Source organism: Cynoglossus semilaevis, chromosome 7, assembly GCF_000523025.1.
Source record: "Cynoglossus semilaevis isolate Cse_v1.0 chromosome 7, Cse_v1.0, whole genome shotgun sequence".
Lineage (NCBI taxonomy): Eukaryota > Metazoa > Chordata > Actinopteri > Pleuronectiformes > Cynoglossidae > Cynoglossus > Cynoglossus semilaevis.
Window position 1 is genome coordinate 3,967,800 of NC_024313.1, and position 12,920 is coordinate 3,980,719.

At 39.2% G+C, this 12,920-nt stretch overlaps 1 protein-coding gene across 4 annotated transcripts; it reads right to left on the reverse strand.

Moving 5' to 3' along the window:
• Positions 1 to 280: 280 nt before the first annotated feature.
• On the reverse strand, positions 281 to 10,777 carry LOC103380764 (triadin). 4 transcript variants are annotated; one of them, XM_025057033.1, is made up of 6 exons: positions 9,817 to 10,777; positions 6,678 to 6,876; positions 4,970 to 5,011; positions 2,079 to 2,126; positions 1,835 to 1,954; positions 281 to 948 (listed from the first exon to the last, which is right to left on the reverse strand). In XM_025057033.1, exons 2-6 carry the CDS (start codon positions 6,862 to 6,864, stop codon positions 926 to 928), a joined length of 420 nt encoding a protein of 139 aa, XP_024912801.1. In that variant the 5' UTR covers positions 6,865 to 6,876; positions 9,817 to 10,777; the 3' UTR covers positions 281 to 925. The 4 variants fall into 4 exon arrangements, with proteins under 4 accessions (XP_024912801.1, XP_008311067.1, XP_008311066.1 ...); XM_008312845.3 differs by lacking the exon at positions 4,970 to 5,011 and adding an exon at positions 4,613 to 4,642 and having other exon boundaries at positions 1,805 to 1,954; positions 9,817 to 10,238; XM_008312844.3 differs by having other exon boundaries at positions 1,805 to 1,954; positions 9,817 to 10,226.
• Positions 10,778 to 12,920: the final 2,143 nt, after the last annotated feature.

Genomic DNA, 12,920 nt, shown 5'->3' on the forward strand with positions numbered 1-12,920 from the left:
CAGGAAGCAGGATGTTTAGAACATGTTTATAGCAACACCCGCAGGTGAGGAAGAGCACTACAAGCTCCTCTCAGGTGAGCAGCTCAACTTGTTACACTTAGATTCCACACACTTCATCTCTGACCAAAAGCAAACAGAACATTTCTGGCCCATACAAGGGGGAGGATTTTAAACCCCCAGTCATGGCGTGAGCAGACCTTGAGTTGAAGTGGATCGATATCGGTCTCCTGCGCCTGCCCTGTTTTTTTTTCAGCATGTCTTTGGGTTTTTGAAGTTAGAGTTGCCTACAAGTGTTAAGATTTCTCTCGGGGATGCTTTTGAAACAAAAACAAAAAAACAAAACAATGCACGGTGTTGAATGCTGCAAAGTCATTCTAGTGTGTTTCAACAGTGTGACAGAGTGTTTTACTGCACATACAGTAGTGCTGAGGACACACGGTTGACACGGTGTTTCAGGACGGAACGAAACACAGTGCTGCACAATGTGTTTTCGTAGATGTTTTTCACTTTCTTGTGTGTGGGGGTCGGGGGTGGGTATTAAGTAAACCTGGAACCCTTTAAAGTCTGTTGTCATATGTGTTGGCTGAGCATTTTATCTGGATGCTTCTGTGCCTCATCAAAGGGTCATTTTACTGCGTACTACTGTACAGTATGTGTGTGCTTTCCTAGAACTCCAAGTTCCAAGTTCCTCATGTTTCCAACACCCACTCGAAGGAAACAAAAACAAACAGGGATGCATTTCTCAAGTCTTTATTCACCAGGACAAAGGTCCACTTGATAATAAACTTGTCGTACTGACATATTTTACACCCTTTATTCCTTTTATAAACTTTCTTCTCCTTCTTTCCCTCTTTGCTATTTGCTTCTTTTTGTCCTCTCTTCTCCATCTCTGTTCACCTGTCGTCTTTTGTTCTCGTTCTCTCCCTCAGACCTCGTCAGAGTGGAAGGCTGAGCGACAGAGAAGAAACAATTAATCCCTGTGTTAATCAGTTCAGGTACAGCAGGTCGTATAAGTGGGAAGACCGAGTGAGACACATGCAACTACTGACTGGAACTGTTCTCAGAAACAAACACACACATGCTCCTTGGCTGCTGTTTTAAAAGCATTAGGCTGCGTGCCCAAACAAGTTTTGGTCATAATTATGTGTTTCTGCTGTTTCTCTGTTAGATGTGGCCTTGAACCTCTTCTCAAACACACATTCGAGACATCCCGGCATAAATCCCTGCAAATTTATGCCCGCCAGAACAAGAGCAGGCGGACCCAAGGTCAAGTATTTATTACATTTAATTAACAGTGATTTTAAGTGGAACACTGCTTTTGATAATTGAATAAAGCAGCTAATATTAAAAGCTCATTTTCTGCCTCCTGTATTCCCATGATTTTGCAGGTCAAAGGTCATCACATTCATTATATCTCAGTTAGCAAAGTGAGTGATTACGTTGTGACGACTCCATCGATGCTAATGTCTGCTCATGGTGGTGAGAATATGTTAGAAGGTCAGATTTAGGACGGTCGGTAAACCAGAAGATTTACATGGAAAATCCTTTTTTTTTCTTTGTTATTCAGCATATTTCAAACGCATGTAGACATCTTATCATGGGTAGGATGATGAAAAAGATGAGAAATAGTCAGATCAGGAATCAGCAGGGCAGTGTGAAGGTGAAACGTGAAAGGCACACGTGCAGTTCTTAGTCCTCAGACGAGCTGGGCTATTTTTGCACAAGGTGAAGCTTCTAATTTGACACATTTGTTAATGATCTACTTCCTTTAATGGGTTACTGGTGTGAGGTGATGTTTTCTTACATGTGAAGGTTTCAGTTAGCTGGTGAATACCTTCCTCCTCATCATCTGGGGCTATCAAGCCGGTTACAAAGGTCCAGATCATCTCCAACCAATCTGTGTCCTCCTTCACTGTGACACCAGCAACCCTGGCTTTGAGTGGACGACCACCAGCTGAGTAAAACACAGGTAGTACGTGAAAAAAAAAAAAAAAACTGCCACAGACTCAACATAAATTGAATTTTCAGCAATTTATAGTCCTATGACTGTCTAAATGCAAAATGTGGAATCTGCTTACCTCTGGCCTTCATGCCTCTCTTGGCGATAGCAGAAGGAGGAGGAAGACCTGATGTAGACGGAGAGACAGGTGATTATCAGAGGCAGAATCTCACAGGGGCCAGATAAGAAGAGAAAAGGGAAGAGTAGGCAAACAAAGAAAAGGAAACTCAAATAAATAAAGATATGAAATCATTGAAAAAAACAAACAAATACCAAAAAACATGGCCTCAGCTCATTCCTGTCCACTTTTCATGCAACCAAGGCAACATGCAGCTCGTAATCACACCCGGCTGACATTAGTGCAACAAGTTGACAAATACAACCCTAGCCCTAACAAAAAAACCTGCAACTTTATTTCAGTAAAATACTATAATAGATCATTATTATTATTATTACTATGTTTAAAGACATATTGTTGTGGTGACTGAAAAATCAATAGAAATCTAAAGGTTAGTGGTTGACTGCAGTAGTTGCAGGACATCTATACTATTTCACATTGTTTTCACAGTGGAGTGAAACTTTGAAATTTTGAAAGGTGAAACAAACAAAGTTAATAGTGTTGACTACCACAGGTTGGATGGCTAATTAGAAATTAACACTCATTAATCTTTGATGATTTCATTAATACCTGATGTCTCTTCAGACGTGATGATATTATCACTTCAATTGACTCTGTCTCTGCTCAGTCAAGACAATTCATTATCAACTTAGTGCTGGTACCCTGTGTAAAATCACAGTACTGTGTACAGTACAGTACAGTACAGTACAGTACAGTACAGTTTGTAGAATGACTGCCGAGGGACTGATCAGCCCAAAGGTTTAGCTGCTCCTCAGCTTCTGCAGTAAAGTGAATCAATCTTTTACTGCTCTGCCTGTTGGGATAATGACACATCCTGTTTGCGGTGTTAAAGCAAACTGTGATCATTCAGCTGCCACTACGGCGAATGGATTTATCTCAGAGGAACACGAGAATTAGCACATTCATCTCTCCGCTGTGACTATTATGAAAACTCTTGGCTCCAAAGTGCTAAACGCCATGTTGGTTTTTTTTGCTGGTGTCTCGTGGATCTCTTTAATTTCATCTCCTCCTGCTCTCTCGCTGTTCGCTGCTCTCCGTGGAGGTGTTTATGATCCTCATAAACATCTGATTAATGCATCAACTTTTCTCGGATTGACGTTCCTGACTCAGAAGGAAGAATGGATGGCTGCTCCACCTTAACAATCCCAGCCTTTGTCTTTGTACAACATCCTGCTCTTTGTCCCTTTTCATCTCTCGTCTCTTAACATCTATTTTTGTTCACCATCTCACTTTCATGTGTTTGTCTGCTTGCGTGGTGTCATTCTCTCATGTTTTTATTCCCTCCTCACTCTTCGTCACATTTTTTAGTAGTTTTTGTAGTTAGAAAGCCACATCAAAATGATAAAACACAAAGGAATCCGATACATAAATAAATAAAAATAAATAAAAACAGCAGCAGAGTTAAAAGGCAGAGAAAGGAGGATCCCATGGGACGGAAAACAGCAGAGTGGAGCAAAAATCATATCTGAGCTCAAACAAGATAAATCATACACAGCATTGTTTTCTCCTTCCTTCCTTCCTTCCTTCCTTTCCTTCTTTCTTTTTCTTTCTTTCTTTCTTTCTTTCTTTCTTTCTTTCTTTCTTTCTTTCTTTCTTTCTTTCTTTCCTTTTCTTTTTGTCATTGTCAAACGACAGCTACAGGTATTTGCTTCGGGAGATAAGTACAGCTGATGTTCTGACAAAAGGTTTCGATCGTGTAAAATAAAGAACTTGTAACTTTTGTTGATTGTGAAATGTGCTTGTGATATATGACTAAACTTTGACGCGACACTCGGTACACCACTTACCATGTTTTTCTACATTATCTTTTTCAACAAGATCGATGCACATTCATCAAGCCATGAGACTGTTAATCGATTAAGAAAAAAAGGCACACATTTTAATCTTAAGGCCTCGGGGGCTGAGTTTTGTCACATAATTTACTGTATGTGATTAAACTAAAGCTTAAACTACAACATAACTCAAACAAATTATGTACAAAACATTTTTGAAAAATGTACAGTCCATGCATGCACAAAAAAAGGTGCACAAGGCAATCTTAAAACATGAGCAAAATCTTCAGGCCACGTTCACACAACCACATGCTCTGATCGCGGTGCTGCAGCACACGTGTTGACTCATCGGGTCTAAAGACCTGTGACCAATTATGTAAAAACCCACTAAATGATCCTGAACCAATCCCAGCTGACATTTGACTAAATAAAGGGCACAGCTTTGATTGCCTTTAATCTCTGTGTCAATACATCGCATGCAAGGACACAAAATTAACTTGTTTATTTTATAAAAGTCATTCATTAGAGTCTGTATAATCAGATTATCTACTACTTATATAAAACCCACTTCTTAAAAGACTATATTTCCATAAATAATTTCAAATGCTTTTTCTTGAGTCTGTTTTTATATATTACTGATAATAGATGTGGACCGAGTGGAACAGGGAAAGTAGGCTTTTTTCTAACTTTGTTAAGCCCTACCTGACAACCGTGGAGAGGCAACGCCAGAGACTAAACAAAGTGAAAGCAGAGATATGAAGGTAAGAACAGGTTGAATTTGATTTCTGAACATTTTTCTTTTCTATATTTTTTGCCTTTGCCTTCAGCAACATGTTCAGCTCTGTGCGGCTGGTAGACAAAGAGTAGATGGTTGAGTGTTGAAGCACCATTGAAAACGTCAAACCTCACTTCACTAAAAGGAATAGAACTGGACACATGCTCAACAAGCAGCACTGTATTTACACTGCTTTTTTCACAGACAGGTTTTAGTCAAGGTGAGCGGGAAAAACAAGCGGTGCGGTTTAACTGTTAGTGGTGCTCTTGTTGATGTTGTTTTACCGGGAGGTAAACACACGGGGTCGTCACAGTATGATGTGTACTCTTTGGATGGGATGGCAGGTGATGGGCGGCGTGAGGATGGAAAAGAAGTGGGGGATGAAGAGAGGAGGGGGAGAAGGGTTTAAGGTGAGTGTGGTGATGTGGAGGCAGGACTATCGTAGACTGCAGATAGTCCTGGTACATGGTAGGGACATACATGGTGTAGTTCATGATGTGCTAAAGAACAGGAGTACGTAGAACTAACAGAGTGGTTCATGTGCGAATAAATGAGAAAGAAATACACATTATTTTCTATCATCGGTACCATACAACATTACACATTGACAGAACTGTATTATTATCCTCAAATGTAGATATGTATGCAGGCTTTTCTTAAGGTAGAACTTTATAAAAGGTAGAAATTAATTGCAGATCTGAGTGGACAGTACAAAGTTGGAATTGAAAAAAAAAGTTGTGATTTTCCCAGAAAGAAAAACAATCTTCTGCACTGCAGCGTGAAGAATTCACCCAGAGCTGTGGTTTCTCCGGGTCTCATTATACTGTAATCAAATGTTCTAATTATCCCCCGATACAAATTAATGAGTTTGTAGAGCTGTGTTATCCTGATCATGGCACCAGTAGACTGGAGCAGAGCCTTCTAACAGAGCTGTTACAGTATCTCTTATCACACAACAATAAATAGAACAAAAAATATTATTGCATGCTCATGGAACATTATAATTTTTATTATTTCTGCCAAAGATTTCAATTTGGTCTTAAATATTTGGCTTTTATTTTTATATTACAATGTACGGTTTAATGTTATTTTGAAAAATAAAAAAAGTCTCTGTCTTTTGAAAGCCAAAGAAAAACCAAGAAGCGAAGGTCAAATGGAACATCAGTGTCTCTGCTGCTACTCTATATTAATTGGGTGCCTGGAACCGTTTTTGTTGTCTTTGCTAAATGGAAAACAGTCCACACTTACACATACAAAGCTCCTCTAGTCGGGATGTCCTTTGACTGCAGGTTTTGCCATCCACCAGTGGGGGGCATACCGTCCACTCAGCCTTGAATCAAACCAAACCCATAATTTCCTCATATGCTAAATATATAATAATAATAACAAATAACACTTTACGGATTGGTGGGAGTGTCAGAATCAGACCACAGTTACTCACGGTCTGAATTACCAATTTATGACCCCTGGTGGATAAATATTTGTTAACCTCTGGAAGTGCCCTTTAAATCCATTCTCTAAATCTGAGTCAGACATTAAAGACTGGTCAAAGAGGAATGGAAGGACCTCAGCGTGTGCTCAGCTGGATGTTTTATAAGAGAGTGTGAAAACACTGTGAACACATCAGCCATTACTTTTAACAAAAGCACAAATAACAAAGAGAGAATGGAAAAAAAAGATGGAACATGTTCCGTCATCTACACGTGTGTTTAGATGACGGCCTTCATGACACCGCGTCCACTTTCAAAGCCAGCTTCAAAAGTGTGTTGAAGGCTGTCGAACAATGTGTGGATGAAATATGGATGTGTTGGTGTGAGAATGTGACAAATGGATAATGCATGAGTGGAAGGAGAGTGTCACTGGAAAAGATTACAGGCACATTAAAATCCTGTTTTATGAGGATTATCATTTTTATGGAATGGTGTAAATAATGATCGTATCATATGTTTATTAGACCAAAAAGGAACATAACGTAATAAATAAAGAGGTTACCTGCAAGAGTGTCATAATCAAGGAGATCAAACAGAACAATAGCTACACCTGACCAGGTCAGGATGAGAGCTAGGACCAGGAGCCAAGCCATTGGTGAACTGAAGGTGAGGATGACATCATCCAGAAATGTCCTCTGGGCTCTGCTAGCTGGAGGGACCATGGCCCCCCCGTTGGTCTGGCTGCTCATTGGTGAGGAAAGCTGAAGGGCATGAAAAAGGAAAAGAGACATCAGCTAGAAAAGTCGAAAAAGTTCAGAGCTAAATATTAATAAAAATTACACATTTTTTTTGCCTGTAGCCATTCTTCATTTTCTAGGTAAAATAAGCAAAGGCCATAACTGATGTTTACCACTGAGCCGTGTGCTCAGTGCTGAACACACTTCACTGTGTAAAACTTTAATTGCTGTCTGCAACAAGTTTTTAATTTTTTACTTTTGCTTTGTTTACACATCACCTCTGTTTATTCACACCGACGTCAGCGAGTTGTTCAAGTACAGTTTGTTCTGTTATTTCACCATCAGAGGAGAAGACTGAGAGACTTGAAGCAGGGAGAGGACGAGGATCACCTGAGGTGATGACCAGATTCAATTTCATCTCGCTCAAATTCTGCACTATAAGACAAACAAATTCTCAAAGAAAGTTTTCAACGTGGTACAGTACAGCGTAGGACTTCTGGTCTTGAGTCGACAATGTTAGCTTGTGGGTGTTTATCAAATGACTTGTTGCAACAAATTTTTTGTCTAGTTTCTGCCCCTTAGACAGTTTATATCTGAAAAAAACAACTGCAGTAATGGTTCGTCTGATGTGCTGATCAAATGGAATTATAGGAGAAATATGTCCTTTTCCTAGTCAATAATGAGCTCCTACAGGAAACAAATATGCAAAAGAAGAATTCTGCAGGTACGGGTCCAGTGAACAGGGCTCATTTTACCACAGTGGTTAAGAGAATGAAACCACATTTTAACATGGTCTTGGAACAGTGTGACCCACTTATATTTCTGACTCAACCAGGTAACATTTAAATTAGTTTAATGACCCAAAACTGACTAATAATGAATTTGTTTGACAGATTTGAAATAATTATAAGATTTTCTAAATGGGAATTTGTATCTAAATGACTATATAAACATATATATGAATCAACATAATACTTTTATATATACTTATGTGATATAAACACTACTATCTTATACTATACTTATGTGATATAAACACTACTATTATAATGAATTAACATCTTGTCTGTCAGTCTGTGTCTCTTTGTCTCATTTTATGACGTCTGGCTGTCTCTATATATTTGTGTCCGTCACTTTTAATACAGTAGCTCTGTCTGGCTACATTTTCTGCCTCTGTCTTTCTCTATTTCCCTCTGTCTGTCTGTCTGTATCTGTTGTCTCTCTGCACCCGGCACTCAGGTGGTTGTATAATGTGAAAAAAATCGACGCATTTTGATGCACAATCTGTTCTCAGACTGACCTTTCTGTTGCTGCTTTCAGATAACAAACTCTAAAATCAATTTAACATAACTCTGTAGACATACAGTAGAATGTCGTGTGTGTGTGTGTGTGTGTGTGTCTAACATTCATTCACATTGATCAAGTAAACAACAACCAGCATGTCTTCTGTGTCATTACAAAGCAGAGCCAAACGCTGCGTCTGAACACCTGTGTGTGTTTTCCATGTACTGTAAAAGACATTGATCTAGTGTAAAGCCCCAGCATCAGTTGGTCAGACTTGGGTATCGATCCACACCAAGTAAATCAGACTCACTATTATGAAGACAAAGGGCCTGATTACAGGAAAGATAATTCCTACTGTTTATAAGACAGTGGAGGAAAAGCCCTGGTTTGTTCTCATCAGTTTCACTGCACTCACACTACACAGACCTGGTGCATACATTTTATACCTATGCAGCTGGTGTTTCATCTGAATAAGTCCGTATCTACCTACGAAACCACGGTGCCATATGTCTCTGTCCTCTCTTTAACACCAGATGACCTGTCCACCTGTTGTTGCTGAGCTGGTCTTAACACATGCAAGGACACAGTCTGTCGTTGTCCCCTCCAGCAGCAGGGGAATGAAAACAATTGAAAAAATGTGGGTGCAGGCCCTTTCCCAGCACAGAAGGACAAATGGAAGGTGACAAAGCCAGGGAGAAAGAGGTGAGTCATGGAAGCGTGGCCCTGCAGTACAACACTGTCTGATTAATAGAGAGTACCCTGTTAATGAAGCCATCTGAATGGATCATTAACATTAGTGAGCACGTTTAAAGAGGCACCGATCTCTGGATGAACTCGGAGTATTTTTGTTTAGCACACAGTTGGACTGAACCCATCAGAGGTCGACAATAGCCTAGAAACAAATGAATAAAAATATGTAGCAGATGTTTCATTCTCCAGCTTCACCATTCACAGTAGTTAGATTCAGGGATGAAAATCCACAGCACACCTACACATATGTCTGTTCTTTAACAAGGTGATTTGGTTCATTCATTCATTCATTCATTCATTCATTCATTCATTCATTCGTTCGTTCATTCATTCATTCATTCGTTTGTTCGTTCATTCATTAATTTTCTATTACTTTTGTTTAGTGTTTTTAGTGTTGTGGTGAAGCTTAAGCTATTCTCAGCGGTGACTGTATAACAAATCATTGGTTGATGTACCCTAATCTCCAATGTTGGTAAACTGGAATATTCTGCTGTAAAGCTAGAGCGCTAATCACTTCTTCCACAGAGTGGCCCAGGTTTAAACCATGTTCACTGAAGTGATCTTGATTCTGTAATATGACTTACAGTGTACCTACAACAAGAACTACAATTACAAACAAGAAGATCAAATATGTTTTCTCCTATGTCACTACTTTCTATTGGTGTTGCCAAGTGTTGCTCTTGTTGGACCATACACTGTAAAACAGTACGTAAACATCAGCAGTCTGTGAAAAACTCACAGACTGCTCACAGATAAGAATAACTTATCGGCGTTGATATCTGATAGTTTTCATAAATAAACATCAGGATGACATTAACTAACAGCTTACCTTAAATGTAGCAAAAACATTAAACTGACACTGGGTTAAGCTGCATGCACACATCAGATCATTATCAACTTCATTGTGGGTAAAAAGGATTTTAACTTTACCTCACTGGACCTGGTGGATGTTCAGTGATAACCTTCAGTCCTTTAAAAGATCCAGAAAATACGGTGTTACCATAGAAACCAATTTATACCACTCCTAAAACCTTTACGTCCCAAGAGGATTGTGAGAATAGATGATAGAGGCAACATTCAAGTCTGGCAGCAAAAAACAAAAAAACAAAAACAAAAACACAAAGACAAGCTAGATCACACAGGGACCCAAAAATAAATTTAAACCCCCACTCCTAAAAATTACTTCAAGTAAATTATCTTTTGAGTTAAATGACATCAATCTGTGTCCCAAAAAGAACAACCAACAAACGTTTCTTAGCTCCGGTTTAGATGGTTATGTCGGTGGACAGAGTGGGACAGTCACAGAGAGACATGTGGTGTGTGGAGACATTGAGAATGGGTTGACCCACCCTGCCCCCTCTGGAGGTCCAAAAAAGAAAGATAAAAAGGGGGAGGAGGGAAGTGGGGGGTGGGAGGACGAGGGCTTTTTACAGGAAAAAAAAAATACAGTGACCAGGAGCACAGAGCGTAACGGAGCAAAGATCACTGGCTGTGGAAGAGAAAGAGAAAAGTGTGGAGAGAAAGGTCAAAAAGTCCCCTGCACTCTGTGTCTGGGAAACCCACAGCTTATTAATCATGTTATAACAGCAAAAGAACACACAGTGACTGTATTTGCTGGTGTTACATCACTGTTTCCTCCTCTGAGAGGCTTATTACTCCACTTCTCACCTTCACTGACCTGTTAAATTAACAAGACATACAACTTCCTCACTGCAGAAAAGTAGACCAGGAAGTTTTTCTTCAGTTTTTTCTTTTTACCTCTATTTTGCAGTAATTGTCAGCTAATACCACATGACTGTCAACACAACACACCAGAAAAACTCTCTAATTTTCCCTAAAACAACTTAAAATGACTTTGTACTACTAACTACTAACCAAAAACTTTTTCAAACCTGAAGCTTCCTCCTGTAATCCCTTCAATAGAAAACACACTTTCCCTAGTGCCCTTTCTTGTCAAAGAGAGGTCAAAGTCGGGGCTAAATGTGTAAATGAAATACATAATTGAGTCCCCCGTGTGTGTTTTTTCCTCTCTAGTACAAGTTTTGTGTGCATGTGTGTGTGTGTGTGTTTCTGTGTAGAACAGAGCGGTGTGAAGGAGTAACCTGACCTCTAGTCTTGCCCTGGGAGCCTGCGCTGCAGAGACTATATTTAGAGGAACAGACAGCAGCTGGTGTTAACACAGGGCTGGACCGCTTTATATGTAGGGCACACTAAGGCAAGAGAGACAGAGCACACATGTGCACACCCAGACGCAAACTCATAACATTCAGCTCCAGACTATGAGACTCAGAAAGTTAAATATTACAATCAATATTACATCACTGAACTTTTCAATCCTTGTTGACATACCTGACGAATCAGAATTTGTTTGCAGGAAAGTTGATCTGAATCATTTATCTTAAGCAGCATTTACTCATTACTAGCCATTGGCTTTGGGGGTAATTGAATTGTAATCCCTCTGATGAGGAGGGAAAACGCCAACAGTGCTACCATAACAGGCCAGTAAAAAAAAAAAAAAAGAAGTAATTTCTTGTTTTTACCCTGCAGATTAATCTATGTTTGTTAACTTCTTCATTCAGCTCCCAGATGGGACGCGGCAGCAGATCATCTGCCCCCGTATTACTCTATGCCATGGTTACTTCACTGTTACACCAGTTATATCCATAACTTTTCTTATAGCACTGACGTTCAGTGTCAACCCGTCACTTCTTGTGTGGTATTTGCTTTGCAATAAATCCCCTGTTAATTTGTTTATACCATATGCTGGAATGAAAAATTGTATTAATTATGTTATATTATTTGCTAGTTTCCGTTGTCTATAATTATGTTGTTTCCTCTTTTGGTTATTTTCTTTTTTAGTGTTCCCTCTAAGCCTAGAGAGCAGAATTTATATTTGAATATATTAACTGGACCTACGATGAGTCTCTCCTGCTCCATCAGACCCGTGCAGTAATGTACTACATTACTGTCACCTCGTCACATACATGCAGGTTTTCTGGGCAAGTTGTCACCGTGTGATTGACAGATTGACTGTCCAATTATTTCCTGTCTGCAGATGATGTAAAGAAATAGGAAACTGATTTGGATCACAACTATCCCTGAAAATGTTAAGTGACACAGCAGAGGCCAATAAGAGATTTCTGATTTTTTTTTTCTGAAGACTTCCAGATTATATGGAGTTCTTTCCTGGGCCTCACCATGAAACCAGATATCTACGCCTGCTACGCATATCTAGTCTGTGGTTTCTGGGGGTTTTACACCAAAATATCTCAGAACAAATATGGTTTCTTAGCCTAGGCCTTCTTGGTCCATTAAGCTGCTTTTTATATCTTCCAATTTGACTTAGTTAAAGTCTCAGCTTGTACTTTTCCTATTTAACTCCTCAGTGATCCTTTGTGCCTTTCACTGATTTGTTCATTTATTTTTATAGACTTTATGTTCCCTTGACAGCCTGATGGCTGCCAGCCTGTCTTACATCGACAGGGAGCACCTTTACTATGAGGCATCCTTCACCACATACACATTTTTTAGTTTTTAAATGAAATTGTGATAGTTATAAATGCTGTCCTTCTTAATATTTTAAATGTGAAGCAAAAAATAAATAGCCATGAAAAATGTAATTAAATAATTTAGAGCTGGGAATCAATAAGCTAGTTCTGGTTCTTATTACAACAAATACAAAGTTAAAAAATATTTTTTGACAAATTTTCCTTCTTTAAACAAAATACATATGTATTGTTTTTCTCCTTGGCATTTCTAACACTGTCTCTCTACAGTCGACATATTTTAGCAAATGGATACAACATCTAAACAACAGTCCACTGACTTTTGATTAATCACCTATTTAGCAACATCAACATCAAAAGTTGCTAAAGGATATGAATTTGTTTACTAATCCTGATATGCTGAAAAAGCCCATCACATCAGGAGAGACGGCAGGTTCACTGTGAGGAGAATAGAAAAAATAGATATTAGAGTGGTCATTATCGCAGTATAATTGCACTCAGTGTGAGGTCTCAGCACTGTGCTGGGTG

What these genes read in the sequence shown, in the direction of transcription:
- LOC103380764 (XM_008312844.3), bottom strand. Translation starts at nt 6,864, where the DNA reads ATGAGCAGCCAGACCAACGGGGGGGCCATGGTCCCTCCAGCTAGCAGA. An exon ending in TGATTATGACACTCTTGCAG is followed by an intron (nt 5,012 to 6,677) that starts GTAACCTCTTTA and finishes TCCCATCCAAAG; the next exon opens with AGTACACATCATACTGTGAC. An exon ending in GAGAGGCATGAAGGCCAGAG is followed by an intron (nt 1,955 to 2,078) that starts GTAAGCAGATTC and finishes TGTTTTACTCAG; the next exon opens with CTGGTGGTCGTCCACTCAAA.